The sequence below is a fragment of the Notolepis coatsorum genome (genome assembly GCF_963971535.1).
Source record: "Notolepis coatsorum genome assembly, chromosome: 10".
Lineage (NCBI taxonomy): Eukaryota > Metazoa > Chordata > Actinopteri > Aulopiformes > Paralepididae > Notolepis > Notolepis coatsorum.
In genome coordinates, this window is record NC_140174.1 from 85,867,051 (window position 1) to 85,887,283 (window position 20,233).

Consider the following 20,233-nt stretch of genomic DNA (forward strand, 5'->3'; position numbering starts at 1 on the left):
GAACACGTTAGAATATAACGCTAAAACTCACCCAGTCTCCTCGGGCCGTTGGGCGATCAGCGTGGAGTAGACAGTTTTCAATTATGGGATGTCGAAATACCGGATTTATTTCCAGGTTGTATAATAGTATATACGTCCAAATCATGTTGTTTTTTCGAGTTATTTCCACCGATCGATGTTCACTGTGTGAAGACTGAGTCTCTCTAACATTAGCGAGTGCCCGGACCACATATGGAGTGAGTCCTGCCGGGTTAAAGGTTGACATTCGGTTTTTCGATCTGCCGATCGGCCACCAGATGGCACTCTTGAACCGCTAGAGGATTGAGAGGAGATCAGAACTGTGTGTCAAGGCTGCAGAGGGGAAATATGATTCCGATCACAGATCTTTGAAATATTGATATCAAAGACGAGTTCCGGCGTCCTCTGCAACTTGAGCATGGCGGGGAATGAGGAGTTCCGGCGTTTTCGGCAGTTAAAGTGTTAATATAATTTTTTTGTAATAAAAAATTTATAATAATAATTATATATTATATGATAATTATTATAATTATTATCATTAAATAGAATAATTTTCTATAGGCTTGCCGTCGTAATTTGTGATACTGGTGTCATTCTGTGTTCAGGCATCCACTTGCCTACTGCCCCTTTAAACTTATCCTTGCTAAGTTTCAGTTTCACTTCCAGAGAGAATTTTACTTCATGACCAGACTGAATACTAGAGAACAGATGTTCTCGCACGGACCTCGCGAGTGCCTGCATGTGAGTGTGTTTGCGCTGTGGGGTGTATTCGTTGCATGGGTGCGCATACCGCACCGTGACGGCCGTACCGTAAATTCGCGGGACGAATACACGTACCGTTACACCCCTAATAAAGATCCTCACTGCGATTGCCGATGGTTATGATAACTAACGTTACGTTAATGCTAGCTCTCGTGACTACAGTTCCTTATACGAGCATTAGAAAATGTCCACAATGCTATTCGCAAGAATAGAAATCTCAATCTCTCTCCATCAGAGCTCTCTCTTCCGGTAAACTAGGGCAACGTCACCACTGACAGCAGCGCTGTGCTCCAATAGGAAGGCATTCGCATGCATAAATTAATACATTTAAGATTTATAATTTTTTTTTCAAACGCAGTATCATTTCGAACACTCTAGTACCGCGGTACTATACTAATACCGGTATACCGTGCAACCCTAATCCATACAGCTCTATCCATACAGCTCTATCCATACAGCTCTATCCATACAGCTCTAGCCATACAGCTCTATCCATACAGCTCTAGCCATACAGCTCTATTGCCTATTGCCAAAAGCCCAAACAGTGATCTCCAAGCCCACATGATTGAACTCAAACAACAAAGAAACAGACTAAGAAACGATGTAAACACCATGATCTGCAAAAAAATTATTGGAAATTACTCAACAACCAACTAGGCTGCAGTAAAAAACTAAAAAACTGGATGTGGCCAATTACTTAAACATTTTCTTTACAAACATAGCCACAACACTGGTTAATAAACGACCCTCCCACTCAGGGCATTTTGTGGTAGAACACATCCTAGCCTTCTACAAAAACATAGGGGTCCACAAAGACGACTTCAAACTCGAAATGGTAACAACAGATGAGGTGCTCAAAAAACTGAGCACACTCCAAGCTAACAAGGCCACTGGCCATGACAATATCCCCTCCAAATTCCTCAGAAACTCAGCAGCCACCATCACCCCAGTCATCACACACATAATAAACCTCTCCATAAAACAGGCATACGTCCCCAAAGACTTCAAAATTGCGAGAGTGACCCCCCTGCACAAAAAAGGCAGCAAATTAGACCCAGGCAACTACCGCCCTGTTTCTATTCTTACCTCCATCTCGAACATGTCATCAGCTTGTGACTGCAACTTGTTCCTGTTCGCGAATGACTGACAGGGACAAGTTGCAGGTTGAAAAAGCCCTCAGCTCTGAACTCGGCAGAATCTGCACCTGGCTCGCTGATAACAAACTATCATTACACCTGGGTAAAACAGAGTCCATTCTCTTTGGATCAAATAACAAACTCAGCAAGACCGACGGCTTCTCAGTTACAGTGGGTGACAATCAGTGATGCCACAGATTACTTGTAAAAGTAATCTGATTACTGATTACTGATTACTCCTTTAAAAAGTAATCTAAGTTACTTTACTGATTACTTGATTATCAGAGTAACTCTTTGAAAGTAACTAGGTTACGAAGTCGTCGTCGTTCCCCCAACAGTTTTTTTTTAAAAAGCTTTATTGAAAATGCATAAATTGTTTTTAACTTGTTTCTCTGCACATAACGTAAATTGTTAAACTAGTGCTTCAGCTTCTGTACCATCAAGTATGGTAAAGCAACAGTCTATGATGCTCACAGCATTAGAGCAGCCAGCCAGTGGTTTTACAAAACCAGTGTATCACATCTAACAAATGCAGGCTGAACTATTCAATTATATCAACTGTAACTATTAAATTGTTTTTATAAATGTCTCTCTATAAACATACAATCAGTCTCTCTTTAACATGTAAATTAACTGTAAATCTGGCAAATAAGAGCTTTTGCTCTGCCACCATCAAATATACATTAATCAAAAGGGAAAGAAACAATCTCTCTCTTTTGCTGTTGGACATCCGAGTCCTCCTGTACCTAGTCGAAGCGTCGGCTAGTGTTGTGATTCCAGATGCTTTCAATGCAATTGGATGTGCTGTTTTTAGCGGTAGACAGTATTTTGTTTCCTCCGCATATGAACGTGAAGTAGTGATTGAGGCTACGTTTTGACGAGCGTTTTGGGATGGAAGTCTGAACAGAAACCGCAATCACTTTTAATTTTGCGTTTAGACAACCGTTTTGGGGTGGAATTCTAACGACGGAGCCCTGCTGTCACACGATTGGCGCATATGTCACATGACGTGCTGTGAAGACCCGCCCTACTCTGCCTCTGATTCGCAGACTGTGGATGGGGAATGTGATTGTACCAAAGCAGAGTCACTCACAGACAGAGGGACCAGTCACGCCGCGGGACACATTCTTGTGTAACCCTTTCACTGCCACACGACGTCACTCCCAAAGAAAAACAGCTCAAAATGTATTTTTGACTGTCGAAAACGAAATAAAATACTGCATTCCGCCTGCATTATGAATTTATGATGAGATAGTAACGAAATAGTAACGCACAGCCACTTGGACAAGTAACTGCAATCAGATTACTGGCTTTTAAAGATTAACGCGTTAGATTACTATTTTCGGGGGAAAGTAATCAGATTACAATAACGCGTTACTTAGTAACGCGTTACTGGCATCACTGGTGACAATATTGTCAAAAGGAAAGATGAGATTACATACCTAGGTTCCATCCTAGAGGCAAATCTTTCCTGTGACAAAATGGCATCCAATGTAATAAAAAAAAGTCAACCAACTAACAAGATTATTGTACCGGATCTCCTCTCTGGTAAACAAGAATACCTTGAAGACTCTAACAGGAGCACTCATTCAAGGGTACTACGACTATGCTTGCACCTCATGGTACCAAAGCACCTCAAAGGCCCTAAAAACAAGACTACAAACATCACAAAACAAACTGGTCAGGCTACTGCTTGACCTTACTCCTAAAACCCACCTCACCCCTGCCCATTTTGACAACCTAGGATGGCTTAGAGTAGACGATAGAGTACAGCAACTTGCACCACTAAGATACCCATGTACATGTCAAAATACTTCCCAAAAGTCAGTGAATTCCACAACCACAACACCAGAGGGAGTTCCACAAATCATGTTCAACCCAGATTCGGCTCAAACAAGGGACTAAACACGTTTCACAATTATGCCACAACAATGTGGAACGCCCTACCCACAGCCGTAAAATAATGTGAATCCCTACCCTCCTTCAAAACCACTGTCAAAGAGCACCTACGGGAGGCTGCAATTCGAAACTGGCCCCGGTAAATGTCCAACCCCCCCCCGCCACCCACCCACCCAACCCCCTCCAATGTAGGCTACAGTTTATTCCCCCTCGAATGTATATATTTTCTTTTATAATCTCTGTCTCTTAAACAGTACTGTATATTTGTATATCTTGTATGTCATAAATGTCTGGATGAAACAGTACTGTAAATCTGTATGTCGTGTATGTCATAAATGTCATGATGAATTGAAAATGAGGGACCCTAATGTAAACAAGACGAAAGTATTTCTCTGGTCTGCATCCCCTTAACAATTGTGTGTATTGAGCCGTACTGTATTGTACCCATTCTGCAATCTGTTAATAAAGTTTTCAATCAATCAATCAATCACCTCTTCTTGGATCCCAAGCTAGCACCTAGCCAAGTCACCTTATCTCTCTCAGCATTGTGGGGAAAACAAGGCTCTCTCTGGGTGGCCACCCTGCTACTCCGAAACGTCACATACCAGAACCCAGCCCTTACAATCCTGCTGGTAAGCATTTTGGGATCCCACAGACGGTTCCTGCATGGCCATAGTCCATCAGAAAGTTGTCACAGTCACCTTGTTCAGGGGGCGGCCGCCCAGTCCTCTACCCCAGGTAGCACTTCCACCCCTACTCTCGGCTGTTCCCTCAGACACAGGACTGACTAATGGATTTTCCTTATGCACCCCCGCTTCTGGCTCAGCATGTCACCTCTCTCTTCCAGACACTTTTAGTTAGCCTGTATGAGGACAAGGGCACCACGGACTGTGATTCTCCTCTCAAAGTTGTCAATGTTCATGACTAAAAACCACACATTCATAATGTTGACCCCAGTCAATAAAGTGCCCTAAAGATACCCAGTGTGTGCGGCTTGTGGTGTGTGTGGCAAGCATTTATTGGACATTATACTGTTCTGACCGACAGCCTTTGCTGATTCACCTATCCTAGAACAGCAACCTAGGTCAACTCAGTGTCCTTCCTTATAGAGAGAGTGGAGAGAAATGGAGAGAGCAGGAATATAAGGGTCCGTGGCAAGGGGAAGAGAAGTCCATGGCCTGGGGGGGGGGGGGTGGACAGAAGGGGAAGAGAAGTCCATGGCCTGGGGGGGGGGGGGGGGGGGGCAGAAGGGGCAGGGGCCGTGACAGAAATTGGGCCAGAGGAGCAGATGTCCCAGATCAGGACACGTCTCTGAAACTGCAGACCAGTCCTTTAACACGCAGTGTTGAGGAGGACTGAGTGTACTCTGTCATGTGCTGACAAGACAACTTCTGCTCTCCTGGTTGAGTACTGATGTCCAGCATGGACAGTAATGTTAAAATATGATTTAGTGTTACTTTGAGCCTGAATGACATCAGCTCTCAGTCTTGTCAACCTGCCCTCACGTCAGGCCCGTTTCTTGCCATATGCGGACTATGCGGTTGCATAGGGCCCCCGAAGCCACCAGGGGCCCCCTAAAATGGCATAACAATTTTTTTGACAGGGGCTGGCGTGAGCTGGGAAGTAATTTTTTAATTTTTTGAAAGCTTTTCTCTCAAAAGACTACTCGAGTTAGGTTGCGCCAAATCCTCGCGTCAAAAACGCCTTTTTCCGACTCGATGCGCTGAGATTTCTATAAACTCATATTTCACTAATAACACTTAAAATCATTGATAAACAAACGTAGTGCTGAAAATATACACTTTGACTGCTGTTTTGACAGGGTTAGGGTCTTTACTCTTGGCTACATTTGAAAAAGAAACGCAACATTAATTCATACATTCTGTAGAGATGGATTTATGGCGTGATATCAATCTCGTACCGGCACCGGATCGCTCGGGCTTAAGAGGTTAAAGGGTTTGGAATCCACCATAGTTTCACAAAATAGGGGCCCCCAAACAACATTTCGCTGAGGGCCCCCAAATAGCTAAAAACGGCCCTGCCTCACATGTTTGTGTTTGTACAGGTCGCTTGAAGCCTTTTTACAACGCATCCGCGTTTTCCGGGTTCCCGTTTTGCGCTCTGATTGGCCAGGTCATGTGACAATCGTGGGACGGCAAGTTTCTACACTGGTTAAGCTTAGGCACTCTTCGAAGTTGGTTACGGTTAGAGTTTGTCTTAAAGCGTGACGGCAAGTTCTTTCGCCGGTTAAGCTTAGGCACTCTTTCCCAAGTTGGTTAAGGTTAGAGTTTGTCTTAGAGCATGGCGATAGAACGCCAGGTAGTTTGCAGGCTGTTTCGACGCGGAAATGGGCAAACACGCTATTGGGCGCACATGTCACATGACCTGGCCAATCAGAGCACCGGAAACGCGGATGCGTTGTAAAAAGGCTACACGCGTACAGGTCATGTGATCATGGTGATGGAGGATTGGGTGTATCTGGGCGTATCCACCGGCTATGCTGACTTTCAAATGGTCTGCACATGGAGCACATCCACTAAAACTCTCCACTTAGACAATAGTAATGAAGCATTTACATATCTTTCTTCACAATCTCTCTCTCTCTTTCTCTCTCTCTCTCTCTCTCTCTCTCTCTCTCTCTTCTCTCTCTCTCTCTCTCTCTCTCTCTCTCTCTCTCTCGCTGTGTCTATCTCTCTCTGTGTCTTTGCCTCTCACTGTGTGGCTCTCTCTCTCCTCTCTCTCTCTCTCTCTCTCTCTCTCTCTCTTCTATCCTCTAACCTTCATTCTGCTGAATCAGCAAAGTCACTGCTGGAGGCTGCTGGAACAAGAAGGACGTGTGTGGGTGTGTGGATCTGTATGTGTGTACATGTGTGTGCCTGTTTGCTTACGTGTGTATGTGTGTGCATGTTTGCTTAAGTGTGCATGTGTGTGCATGTTTGCTTACGTGTGTGTGTGTGCATGTTTGCTTACGTGTGCATGTGTGTGCATGTTTGCTTGTGTGTGTTTTTGTGTGTTTGAAAGTGTTTGTGCATCTGTGTGTATGTAATTGTGGAGTGTATATGCATGTTTGTGTCCATGTGTGTGTGTGTGTGTGTGTGTGTACATGTTTGTTTATGTCTGTATGTTTGTGTGTGTCTGTGTGTTTGAAAGTGTGTGTGTGTGTGTGTGTGTGTGTGTGTGTGTGTGTGTGTGTGTGTGTGTGTGTGTGTGTGTGTGTGTGTGTGTGTGTGTGTGTGTGTGTGTGTGTGTGTGTGTGTGTGTGTGTGTGTGTGTGTGTGCATGTGTTTCCCATTTCTTGTTCAAGAGGCACCTCCACTCATTTAACCAATCAGAAGACTTCCTGTGGGCAGGACTTGCCTTGGTAGCTGCATCCACATTGGCTCCCTGTTTGATGAGCTCAGTGACAACCTCGACATGACCCTCCTTAGAGGCCAGATGGAGAGCATTCAGTCCATTCTAGAGAGAGAGAGAGATAGACAGATAGAGACAGAGAGAGACATAGAGAGACACAGAGAGAGAGAGAGAGAGAGAGAGAGAGAGAGAGAGAGAGAGAGAGAGAGACAGAGACAGAGAGGGAGAGAGAGAGAGAGAGAGAGAGAGAGAAACATAATATATAGAGAGGGAGGGATAGAGAGGGAGAGAGAAAGAGAGTGAATGAGAGAGGTAAAGAGGGGGGGAAGAAAAAGAGAGGTAGGAATGGAGAAAGAGAGAGAGAGTAGATTAAAAAACAAATAATACTACTCTAATCTATTTTATTCTACTAGAATGTTGGGTTATAGTCGTGTTGCTGAAATAAATGGGATTTATGGCACATAAAAACAGAAGCAGTGCATCTTGTGAACCTGTATAACAGACATGATATTTGGTATATTTCTATTCATATGTTCCATCAGCCCAACGACAACACAAGATGATGTAATGGTGTGTTCAGTCGGTCCTTGTCAACTGGTAAAGTCGTACATGTATCATGTGATATTGTGGTATCGCACGTTCAGGTGTGCTAGTTAGGTCGTAACTTTAAGGTCAGGACCAAACAGATCCCAGGCAGCAGATTCAGTCAGATTATTCAACCTTTCGTTCTTGATACAGGCGATTTAAGTGATTTTTAGGAATCTAAGCATGTCAACATCATATTTCTGATCATGTCTCATGATACTCCGTGTTCATAATAAAGTATGTTTGCACAACAAAAGGGCCGGCCGACAAAAGCACGGAAGACATGATATTAGGCATGTTTGAGATTGGCGAGGCAGGTGCTACGGCCTTGCCAAGCGTGTTGCATGACTGTTGTCCGACTTGCTCTCGAAATCTGACTAGGCAAGCCACGGAAATCTCATGGGAGCGAGCCACGCACAGCCTTCAGAGCTAGGCACCACAGTACCTCTCCAGTGACTGCTCGACGCAAATGCATGATGGGAAACGACTTGCTATCGTTGCACAAAGCGCCCATTGGCTCAGAAAAGTTGTCACCTGGTTGTCACCAGCCACAAGAGGAAGTTATGAGACGTTTGATTGATTGATTGAAAACTTTATTAACCAATTGCAGAATGGGTACAATACAGTACGGGTCCTGTCTACCCGTCTATCAGATATATTTATTATTATTATTATTGGATACAGGAGTTTGGGTACCAAGAGCTTCTTCAAATAACGTTATCATCATATCATCATGATAAACTTCAAGCTGTCAGACACCAAATAATTTTTATCAGAGTACTGACATTCACAATTGAACGCTTTACACATTACTCATGAATGCTGTCTTAACCATCTCTGCAATGGAGTTTATATCAAAATAACAATATATCAACCCCCCTGAACAAATAGTTGGTGATTGCTTCTTCAAGTCGATTCTACAGACGGACTGTTTCTATCATCGGAATTAAATAATAATAATAATAATAATAATAATAATAATAATAATAATAATAATAATAATAATAATAATAATAATAATAATAATAATAATAATAATAATAATAATAATAATAATAATAATAATAATAATAAATTAAGACTTGATTCACATCAATTTGTGTGAATGAGTGAGTGACTTATAGTATTTCATTTTCTATCTGTTCTCATTATACCCCCCACATAAAATCCAAAGGATAATTAGCTGGTCAAACATCATCAGTGCGCTCTCGAAATTATAATATGGTTATATCTCATTGCACACATCTTACATGATAAAGCGTCTGCTGAATAATTCTGTTTTGCCTCAATATATACTGTATATATAATTCTGTTTTGCCTCAATATACAGTATATATATATATATATATATTGATGCAAAACAGAATTATTCAGCAGTGTGTGTTGTGTGTGCGTGCACGCTGCGGTGGGCAGGAGCGCGCAACAAGATGGTATACATATGGTATATGAAGTACAGTCTATTCCACTATAGCAGATATATATATAGTGTGCTGTGGGATTGACCATACATTTGAATCTAATCTAACTTTGCACATGGCCCTCGCATTATAATGAGCTGGACAGGTGTGTATGTGTGTGTGGTAACGTGAACGTGATATCTGCCATGCGAGACTAGGCGAGAGGCTCTAGTCAAATAAATCTGAAGTGTTCGACGTTATGACTCCTCCCCCGGCTGCACTCATCTACTCTCGTCTACTTTCGAGGCGAGCCGAAATCAATCTCAAACACGCCTATTATTATGTCCTGCTGACTGCCTGGGTGGGCGAGGCCAGTGGGTGTGTGGGTGGGGTTAGTGGGTGGGCGGGCCTGTAGTACCTGGTTACAGATGTTAATGTCCACTCCATTCTTCAGATAGTCCAGAGCTTTCTCCAAGTTCCCTGCTCTCGCTGCCCGCAGGTAACTAGCATTTACATCCGTCTGAGAAGACAGAGAGAGAGAGAAGAGAGAGAGAGAGAGAGAGAGAGAGAGAGAGAGAGAGAGAGAGAGAGAGAGAGAGAGAGAGAGAGAGAGAGAGAGAGAGAGAGAGAGAGAGAAAAAGAGAGAGATAATATAGAGAGAGAGACAGAGAGAGAGAGAGAGAGAGAGAGAGAGAGAGAGAGAGAGAGAGAGAGAGAGAGAGAGAGAGAGAGAGAGAGAGAGAGAGAGAGAGGTAGATATATAGATTTTTGATTAGATAGTGTTATCCCAAATGTCACAGAGCTAGATGACAGATCCTACTAGGAGAGTGACAGGCAGTATGTCACAAACTGAGGGACACATAATTAAAACAACATCACTGAATGTGACAAATAATAATCCTGACAGCATATTATACATATGTTATCTTTATCTAATCCTCTGGTTACTATTGGGAATATCATGTTATATCACCTTATGTCAACACTGTTTCTATGCATTGGCAACATTGTGACTTTACATAGTCCTGCTAATAAAGTAAAATTATGTGACTATATAGTTAATACTCTAACACACACACACACACACACACACACACACACACACACACACACACAATATGGGTGATATCTTGAAATGTAATTGAGGGTTCGTTTTGTAACAAGAAAAGGCTGTATCGTCCCCTAAAGATCAGCCCTTCATCAGCACACACACACACACTCACTCACTCACTCACTCACTCACTCACTCACTCACTCACTCACTCACTCACTCACTCACTCACTCACTCACTCACTCACTCACTCACTCACTCACTCACGCACTCACTCTCACACACACACACACACACACACACACACACACACACACTCACTCACTCACTCACTCACTCACTCACTCACTCACTCACTCACTCACTCACTCACTCACTCACTCACTCAAAGTGAAGTGATTTTGTCTTGATTCCTCTGCTTCGCAGCAGCAACATCAATATAATAGGATAGAATAGAGGAAATAGAAATAGCATAACATAGCAGAAGCAACAATAAAAAACTATAGATTATAATATAATAATCAAAGTGTTGTGATGCAGTGCAGTGAGTGAGTAGTGGGCAGCAGGCAGTGGTTATATTCAGAAGTCTGCCTGCATATATACATACTGTATTTTATGCCTATGTTAATTTTATATGAATTGCTGTGGGGCATTCTGGACTGCGGTTCATGTGTGAAAGGTGCTATACAGATAGTTATTCATATTTATTATTATTATATTGTAAACAAATTATGCAGCCGGTTTGCGACGTTCTGGTGAGCAGCCACATGAAAGAGCTCCCGGTCGGTGAATATCAAGAAAAGGAAGTAAAACAATTCAAAGCGAAATAAAAAGTGACAATTCAAGGATATAAGAGGGGAGGAGGGATGAACACGAGAAAAGCCGAGAGAAAAGCGACCCCAGAAGAAGTACAAATGGTGGCGCTGGAGATGATTCAGACTAGCATGACGCAGTGAGCAGCTAGCATACAGGCCGACATCCAAGTTGGAATGCAGATCGCCCAGGACATGCAGGCTAGCACATGGGCTAACGAGTTAGCTAACCAAGCTATCCAAGCTAACACACGGGCTATCCAAGCTAGCACGCAGGCCTGGCTGAAGAAGGAGCTGCAAGCTAACATGGAAGTTAACACTGTGAATACGACGCAGCAAGGGATACAAGCTAACGTGGCGTTGGATCGCAGCGAGGCCTGGCTGGCCTTGCGTGTTGTGGGATTGGTGTGGGGGGGGTGGGGTTTCCTGGGGCCCTCGGACGCCGTGGCCTGGGCCGTCTGGTCACCGGGCCGGGGGGGCACCGGGCTTGGGGTCGCGGGATCATTGAGGCGTAGTGCTTTGGCCTTCTGCGGGACTGGGCTTGGGGTTCTCGTGGGCCGGGGGCCTGGCGGGGGCGGGTGGGAGCTCTGGGTGCTCGGCTCCGTGCATGGTGGACCAGGATATGGGGGTGTTCTGTTTCTCGGGGAGGAGGATGGGAGGGAGGGGTTTCTCTCAGGGGGATCAGAGCGGCTGTGCTTTGCCCGGCGGGGTCCTGTGTGTTGGGGGGTCGGTGGGCGTGGGGTGGGGCTCTCGGTGGCATGGGAAATAGCGGGCTTTCATCTACTGGGCTGGCCCAATTGATTCAAGGGACCCGTGTCGCCGGGGGCCCGGCGGCGCGCGCATCGGCCTGGGATATGGGGGGCTCTTATGGGCTTAACTCAGGGGGGGGGATGTCGGAAGAGGGGGACCATCGTTTTTCCGCGGTTTGGCCCGGGAGAGTGGGGTCTTGGATGTTGTGGGGTCGTCGGCCGTGGGGTGGGGTGCTGGGTGGTATGGGAGGTAGCAGGCTTGGCTCGGTGGGGGGGAGTACCACCCCTTGCCCCTCTACTGGGCCTGGCCCAATCAAATTCAAGGTACCCGTGTCTCTGAATACTCGGCCACCCGTGGGACGGCCCTGGGATGTGGAGCAGCCCTGTTTCTGGGGGTGGCGGGAGGCCCTCTCATGGAGGTCTGGGAGGCTGAGCGCGGCCGAATTCAAGGGGCCCATGTGGATGTACTGTTGTGTTGTTGATGTCATTGTAGGTATGGTGTAAGTGTTGTTTGTCTATAAATGTTAATAAAAAATGTAAGTTAAAAAAAATAAAAATGTATGCATTGAAATGTCTGTATGTCTCGACGGCATTGAAAGAATCCTTTCGAGAATAAATAAAGGTTTGAATGAATGAATTTAATGGTGTTATTGCTAATATTGCTGTTTTTGTATTTTGTCCAAATATTTGGTAAATTTGTGTACGTGTGTGTGTGTGTGTGTGTGTGTGTGTGTGTGTGTGTGTGTGTGTGTGTGTTATTGTAGCCAGATTAGTGAGCAAAGCTGAGTGTTGAGATCACATCCTATTGGCTGAAAAGAACATGGTGTCTTATCATAGGTCACCATCACACACACACACACACACACACACACACACACACACACACACACACACACACACACACACACACACACACACACACACACACACTAACACACACACAAACTAACACAGTGTGTTATCAGTGTCAGCGCTAGAGGTTTACTGACCAATAGCCAGACACAGTGACCTCATCACACAGGAAGACTGAGTCAGCGGTTCTGATCCAGTAGGGTTCATATACAAGCTTTGGTTCTTTAAAATATCTTCTACTTGTATATGGTCCATCCAGCCAACGCCATATTATAGCTCATATCCAGAAGTCATATAACTCAAGTCACAGAACTGTACTGTTTGTTCTGGTCAGTATAATTCAGTATGATTCAGTATAATCCATCAAATTTGTTCCACAATTATAAAGCGCCTCTACGAACCAAATATATTATTATTATTATAATTATAATTCATCAATATGATTCATCAGTATGATTCAGTATAATCCATCAGTATGATTCAATATAATCCATCAGTATGATTCAGTATAATTCATCAGTATGATTCAGTATAATTAATAAATATGATTCAGTATAATTCATTAGTATGATTCAGTATAATTCATCAATATGGTTCAGTATAATTCATCAATATGGTTCAGTATAATTCATCAGTATAATTCACTAGTATTATTCAGTATACTTCACTAGTATTATTCAGTATAATTGAGGGCCACCACAGGTGTCATGGTGGGTATCAGAGGCAAGGTCTGATACCCACCATGTCACCTGTGGTGTCCCTCAAGGATCAGTCCTCCACCCTGTTCACTCTCTACATCAGGGGTGGGCAATTATTTTTCCCGGGGGGCCGAATAAGCAACTGAAAATATGTTGGAGGGCCGGGCCAAAATTCCAAACTCAATTATGCATAATATACATTTTATTTCTATATAAAAAGCAGTAAATGGCATTGTTTTGACCCCTGGTAAGAGTGTATGTTATTATTTGGCAATTAAAAGGTGAGGTTAGCTTTCAAAAATATCATTTATTCAAATAGAATTTATTTCCAAAATGATAAACAAAATGTGAAACATTAATAACAAAGGGCATGTATGAAAAAGTGCTATACAAATAAAGTTATTATTTTGAGTTTCATATACTATTGAAACAAGGATTTTCTTAGCTTTCTAAAGACATCACATCATCTTATAGCCAAAATAAACAAGACATGGCACTGAACTGTGTAAAGAAAAGTGTCCCAGTTTTGTAGCCTGTTTTACTTTACATGCCTATATTAAACATTTAATGTTTTCAGAACTGTGCAAAAAAAAGAAAAAAAAATATCAAGTGTCCCATTTCACTTGTTATATTTCCACATTTGAGTGTTCTTCAGTTCTTTTTTTTCCCATTCAGTGTGAGAAATCCAGTCTCTGTTGAGCTTTAACAAGTCCATCAAAGTCAGGTTGCATGTCTGAGGTGGAGATGCGAAGCACAGCTGCCAGATGTTCATCAGTGAGAGAGCATCTGTACCTGGACTTGGTAAACGTCATGACTGAGAATGTCTGTTCACATATGTAGGTGGATCCAAAGAGAACCAACATCTTCTGAGCATGTCTCCTCATGTTTGGAAAGTTCTCCTCCTTGAGAGCAGAGTAGAACTCTAGCAGTGATGCTGACTTAAAGTGCTCTTTCAGTAGTGAATCAGACTGCAGGTCAATGAGTTCAAGCTGAACATCAGGGGGTGCACTATCAACACTGCAGGTAAAGGGAGAGGAAACCAGCTGCATTTCATCCTCAACCTTTTTGAAATCTTGAAAACGCCTTGAAAATTCATCATGCAGTGCTCCTAATATGGATGAGTACCTGTGCCGGTGATCAGCTGATGGTTTGACTTCTTTCAGGGTTTTCATGTGTTCGAGATTGTTGCTGCCTAGTTGCCTTGAAATTAATTGCAAATAAAAAAAATGTAATCTACCTACCTCAGTTGTGAAAAAAAACCACACTCGACAGTTTTCGGCTTGCCATTGCCCTGACTGCTTTGTTGTTGAATCAAGTCAAATCCTAGGTAAGCGTATATTGTGCGTGTGAACGTTGACATGAAAAGAAAAAATTTAATTTCTTTTTTTTAATTGTATTATCATGTAATCTTTCGCGTGCCGGTCAGAATCATCCACTGTACAATGCCCAGGTCTGCTCTACATGCTACCCCTTGGCTCTGTCATCAGCCGGCATGGAATATCATTCCACTGCTACGCTGATGACACCCAACTCTACCTCAAAATATACCCTACCCCATCCACAGTCCTGCCATCATCCACTCTTGACCACCTGCCTGGAGGAGACTAAAACGTGGATGAAGCACAACTTCCTACAGTTAAATAGCTCCAAAACTGAAGCCATTCTCGTTGGCACCCCACAGCAGATCCGCTCATCCACCATCACCACTATCACCTTTTCCGGCCAGGACATCACCCTGTCACCAACAGTCACCAAACTAGGGGTTAAAATGGACCCTCACCTGAGCTTTGAGGCTCACATAAAACGTATATACAAAAACTCCTTTTACCACCTGAGGAACATTGCCAAACTTCACCCCACACTCACTCTGTCCGACGTGGAAAAGCTCTCCTCCAGGCTGGATTATTGCAACGCACTCCTCATCGGAATCCCTAGCAAGAACATCCAAAAGCTACAATGCATCCAGAATAGCACTGCTAGGATCCTGATGGGAGTGCGGAAATACCACCCCATCACAACCGTCCTCAAGTCCCTTCACTGGCTCCCTGTCTCACTCAGGATCAAGTACAAAGTCTCCCTGCTCACTCACCAGTGCCTCCGCGGAAACGCCCCCCTCTACCATAAAGAACTCACCACCCCTCAATCCTCCTCACAACATCTCCACTCCGGCAAACCTCCTCCAGCGCCTAAGGACCAAACACTGCACCATGGGAGATCGGGCTTTCTGCTCATCCGCTCCCAGTCTGTGGAATGCTCTCCCTGACCACCTGAGAGCACCACAGACTGTGGATGCTTTTATAAAAAGGCCTCAAAACACATATTTTGAATGGAGCCTTTTGTTGATTTTTATCTAGTTTTAGCTCCACACATTTTATGTTCTTTTACTAGTTTTATCCCTTCTTATTTTATGTTCTTCACTCTTTTACTAGTTTTAGTATTATTTTGACTCCTTACTAGTTTTAGTCTTGCATATATTTTTTTTGTATTTAATTTTTTTATTATTTTTTAAACAAACATATAAACAAACATGACAACACACGATAAGATATACAAGCATTAATTGTCAGGGCACATCCAATGAGTTCACATTTTAGTTAGTTGTCTTATATAAGATATACCCCTAATACCTGTTATCTAAAAAAACCTACACACATATGCTCAGCTCGAACCCCCCTTGCATATTTTATATTCTTTTTTTTTACTCTCTTGCTAGCTTTTATGTTATTTTACACTGTAGCGCTTTGAGATTTGTTCCACAATTATAAAGCGCCTCTACAAACCAAATATATTATTATTATTATTATTATTATTATTATTATTATTATTATTATTATTATTATTATTATTATTATTATTATTATTATTATTATTATTATTATTATTAATCAATATGATTCATCAGTATGATTCAGTATAATCCATCAGTATGATTCAGTATAATCCACCAGTATGATTCAGTATAATCCATCAGTATGATTAAGTATAATTCATCAATATGATTCAGTATAATCATAATGCGGGGCGGCTACGTGGTGCAGTGGGCAAGGCGCTCACCACGAATACTGGAGACTGGGCTCGAACAGGTTCCCCTCCCTGTTCGAGCCCAGCGCTCCACATTGCTTTCAGTTTAGCTGGTCGTCCGCACTAATACACATTGGCAGTATTAGGCGGAGGGAAACTGATGGGTGGGGATTGGGCATTGTGGACAGCGACTCCTACAGGTCGGTTGGTGCGCCTGCGCAGTAGAATCAGGAAGCAACGGGGGCGGGGCCCCTCCAAAGCCCATACCCCTGACGCTGAAAGATCGAGCCGCGCAGGTCAGGGGCGTATCTAGACCCAGCACTTCAGTAGGGCACAGAAGGGCACCAAAAACTATGAAACTATGGAAAAAATTTGGTCGGTTTTGGCCGGTTTGTGGGCGAAAATGGGTGGATTTTGTAACAATTTTTTTTTTACTTTATTTCGGTTTTAGGGTTAGGTTAGGGTTATGTTATTTAATTATTTTGGGGAGCCAGCCCCCCAAACTCCTGAAATGCATAGAAATCTATGAAATAAATAAAACAATCTGACATTTATATTAAAAAGAGCTAGCCACCCAAACCCCTAAAATACATAGAAATCTATGCATTTTGGAACAGTTACTATATATATAGTCAAGAAAGCATTTAGTCATACTTAAAGTTTAAAGTGCTTTACTTGCATTGAACATTGCATTGAACATTGAACATTGAGACATCATTAGAAAGCACAATGTATGTTTCCATAGTTACGCAGATGACACACAATTGTACATCTCCGCTGAACCAAATGATCACACAGTTATAAACTCCATTTCCGCCTGTCTCTTAGCAATAAACAAATGGATGACGAACAACTTCCTAAAATTAAATGAGGGCAAAACTGAAATCCTACTAGTCGGTCCTATAACAAAAAGAGAAATGTTACAGAGCAATATGGGGCAACTTACTCCTTGGATCAAACCCGAAGTTACAAGTAAGTAACCTACACTGGCTTCTGGTAACATTTAGAATTGATTTCAAGGTCCTCCTCCTTATATACAAAGTATAAACATTGCGATCATCTACTACTGGTCTATTGAAGGTTCCAAGCCACAGTCTAAAGAAAATCAGGTATGCAGCCTTTGCTAACTATGCACCAAAGTTATGGAACACACTACCTATGGACATTAGGGAAGCTAGATCTCTTAATATTTCAGAAATAAGCTAAAAACGTACCTCTTCACCATAGCCTTCTAATATACCCCGCTGTTGATTGTACTGTAGCACTATTTTACTCTGGCCATTCTATTGCATAATTTTACTATCTATTCTACTATTCTATTATTGCACTGTATTATTGGTGTGCAAACCAGTCAACTTACAAAAAAGAGCCTGTTGGAGGATTTCAACAAGATAAATGCAGTGTAAAATATTTCACTATAATATTTCAAAGCGAAGTAAAAAATATTATAATAATTATTTGATCATGTTAAATGATCATTTGATCATGTTAAAAAAGTAGGGCACGTGCCCTACTGATAGTGGTCTAAATACGCCGATGGCGCAGGTGGAAAGATGCGACTGCTGTTACCTCGAGTATCGGAGGGGACTCGTGCTATGTATGACTTAGTCCACATTGCAGCCGGCTTGTGGGAGGCATGAAACAGCATTCAAAGACAGGGGAGGGTTGAATTGGATGATATGAAAATTGGGATGGGAGAAAAATAGAAAATGGGAGAAAAAGTGAAAAAAAAAGAAAAAAAAGTATAATCATAATGCATCAGTATGAGTCAGTATAATTCAGTATGATTCAGTATAATTCAGTATGATTCAGTATGATTCATCAGTATGAATACATCATTGCGATCAACACGAGCACTGTCGTTTTCCCTGGAACTGCTTTATGAAGTGACATCGATTCTCGTCAGATGTAGTTCTGATTCAGACTCAAGATGATCGCGGCTGTCGCTTCATAAAGTAGTTATGTTGACAATAACAAGAAAATCCTTTAAAGGCATTATTCATCTCTAGGCGTTGGTCCTTCTGATTATAGATTATTCATCTATAGGTTTCGGTCCTTCTGATTAGGCGTTGGTCCTTCTGATTATAGATTATTCATGTATATGTTTTGCTCCTTCTGATTATAGATTATTCATCTATAGGTGTTGGTTATTCTGATTATAGATTATTCATCTATAGGTGTTGGTCCTTCTGTTTAAAGGGGCAGTTGAACCTTTTCTCAGAGTGTCTGATTGCATCAAGAATTACTGTGGTCCATCTGTTTCTATGTTATTTAGATAAATATACTGTAACTGACATATTGTCCACTCATGAGAGAGAGGGGGGAGGGGGGATGGAGATAAATGGAGAGAAGGAGAGAGATGGGGGAGACAGAGAAAGAGAGAGAGGGTGAGAGAGACAAAGAGATAAAGAGAGAGTGAGGGAGAGAGAGAAAGAGAGAGAGAGAGAGAGAGAACTATTGTCTATGTTTAGACTGTAGAAGAAAGCTGTGGACTGATACCCCCCCCACACACACACACACACACACACACACACACACACACACACACACACACACACACACACACACACACACACACACACACACACACACACACACACACACACACACACACACACACACACACACACACACACACACACACACACACACACACACACACACATTATATAGAGTGCCACTGATTAGAGTCTGGTGCCATGGAACAACTTGGGTTAAGAAAGCGTACACTGTCTAGTAATATATGGCTTAGTAATAAATACTGAATATAATAAGTACCATGAGGTGGTAATACTGAATAGAGTAAGTAACTCTTTAGATATACTTTGCTATAACATCTATGCTAGGTCTGTATACTATAACTTATAACTAACAAGCTAGGTATGTACTATAACCTCTAACTAACAGGCTAGGTCTGTACTATCAATCAATCAATCAAACTTTAATACAGACTCATGGTCCAGATAAAACAAATAAAACATACACAACATATATAAAATTACACACAACAGACAAAAATAACATCACTTAAAAATACACATCAACGTCCCACAAATAGACAACTGTGCCAATGTCTCCACATCGATGAGTGGTAACGTGTGGCACTGAGCCTAATGTCCGTTAAAACCAGAATGATCTCATTTCCAGAGTAATTTAGCCGACAGATGAATTTATACATAATATTTCTTAAAACAGCTTGGAAGGTATTGACACGTGCAGCCACAAACATTTCACTTGCACTACACCTTCTAGGTCTTTTGAGTAATAGTCTCATGGCATCATTATAAGCTACCTGACGTCTCTGCAAACTTGCTTTGTTGTAGCTTGACCACAAGTGTGCAGTGTAAAGTGGTGTACAGTATGCTCTGAACAGAGACACTTTCACTCCTGTACACGTACTAAACCTGCGTGAGAGTGTTCACTTGTACATACATCATGCGGCATTGCCTGTATATATCATCATCATCTGTCATTTGTTCTGTAATAAAATGTCCAAGATATTTTACCCTTTTCACAGACCCCAAGATTAGACATTTTAGAAATGTTAGACACACTGTGACACTAGGTCTGTACTATAACCTCTAACAGATTAGGTATGTACTATAACATCTAACTAAGAGACTAGGTCTGTACTATAATATCTAACTAACAGACTCGGTCTGTACTATAACATCTAACAGATTAGGTATGTATTATAACCTCTAACAGATTAGGTCTGTACTATAATCTCTAACTAACAAACTAGGTTTATGCTTATCAGTGAAAAACACAGACCACGTTGATACTCGCTATTGGCCGGTCCTGGAAATTGGAAGCATGTAATATATAACAATAATGTCATAGTATACTGTCAACTAAAGCTGTGTGGGACTGTCATGAATGACACAAATATTATTTGAAA

The 20,233-nt window shown here is 42.2% G+C and overlaps 1 protein-coding gene across 1 annotated transcript in view; it reads right to left on the reverse strand.

Moving 5' to 3' along the window:
- The window catches only part of ank3b (ankyrin 3b), a gene marked incomplete at its 3' end in the record, with an annotated part of 393,887 nt that overhangs the window by 297,089 nt on the left and 76,565 nt on the right, over nt 1-20,233 (reverse strand). The window contains 2 exon segments of the mRNA XM_084323081.1: nt 7,173-7,271; nt 9,567-9,668. Of these exon segments, the coding sequence (XP_084179207.1) occupies nt 7,173-7,271; nt 9,567-9,668 (201 nt within the window).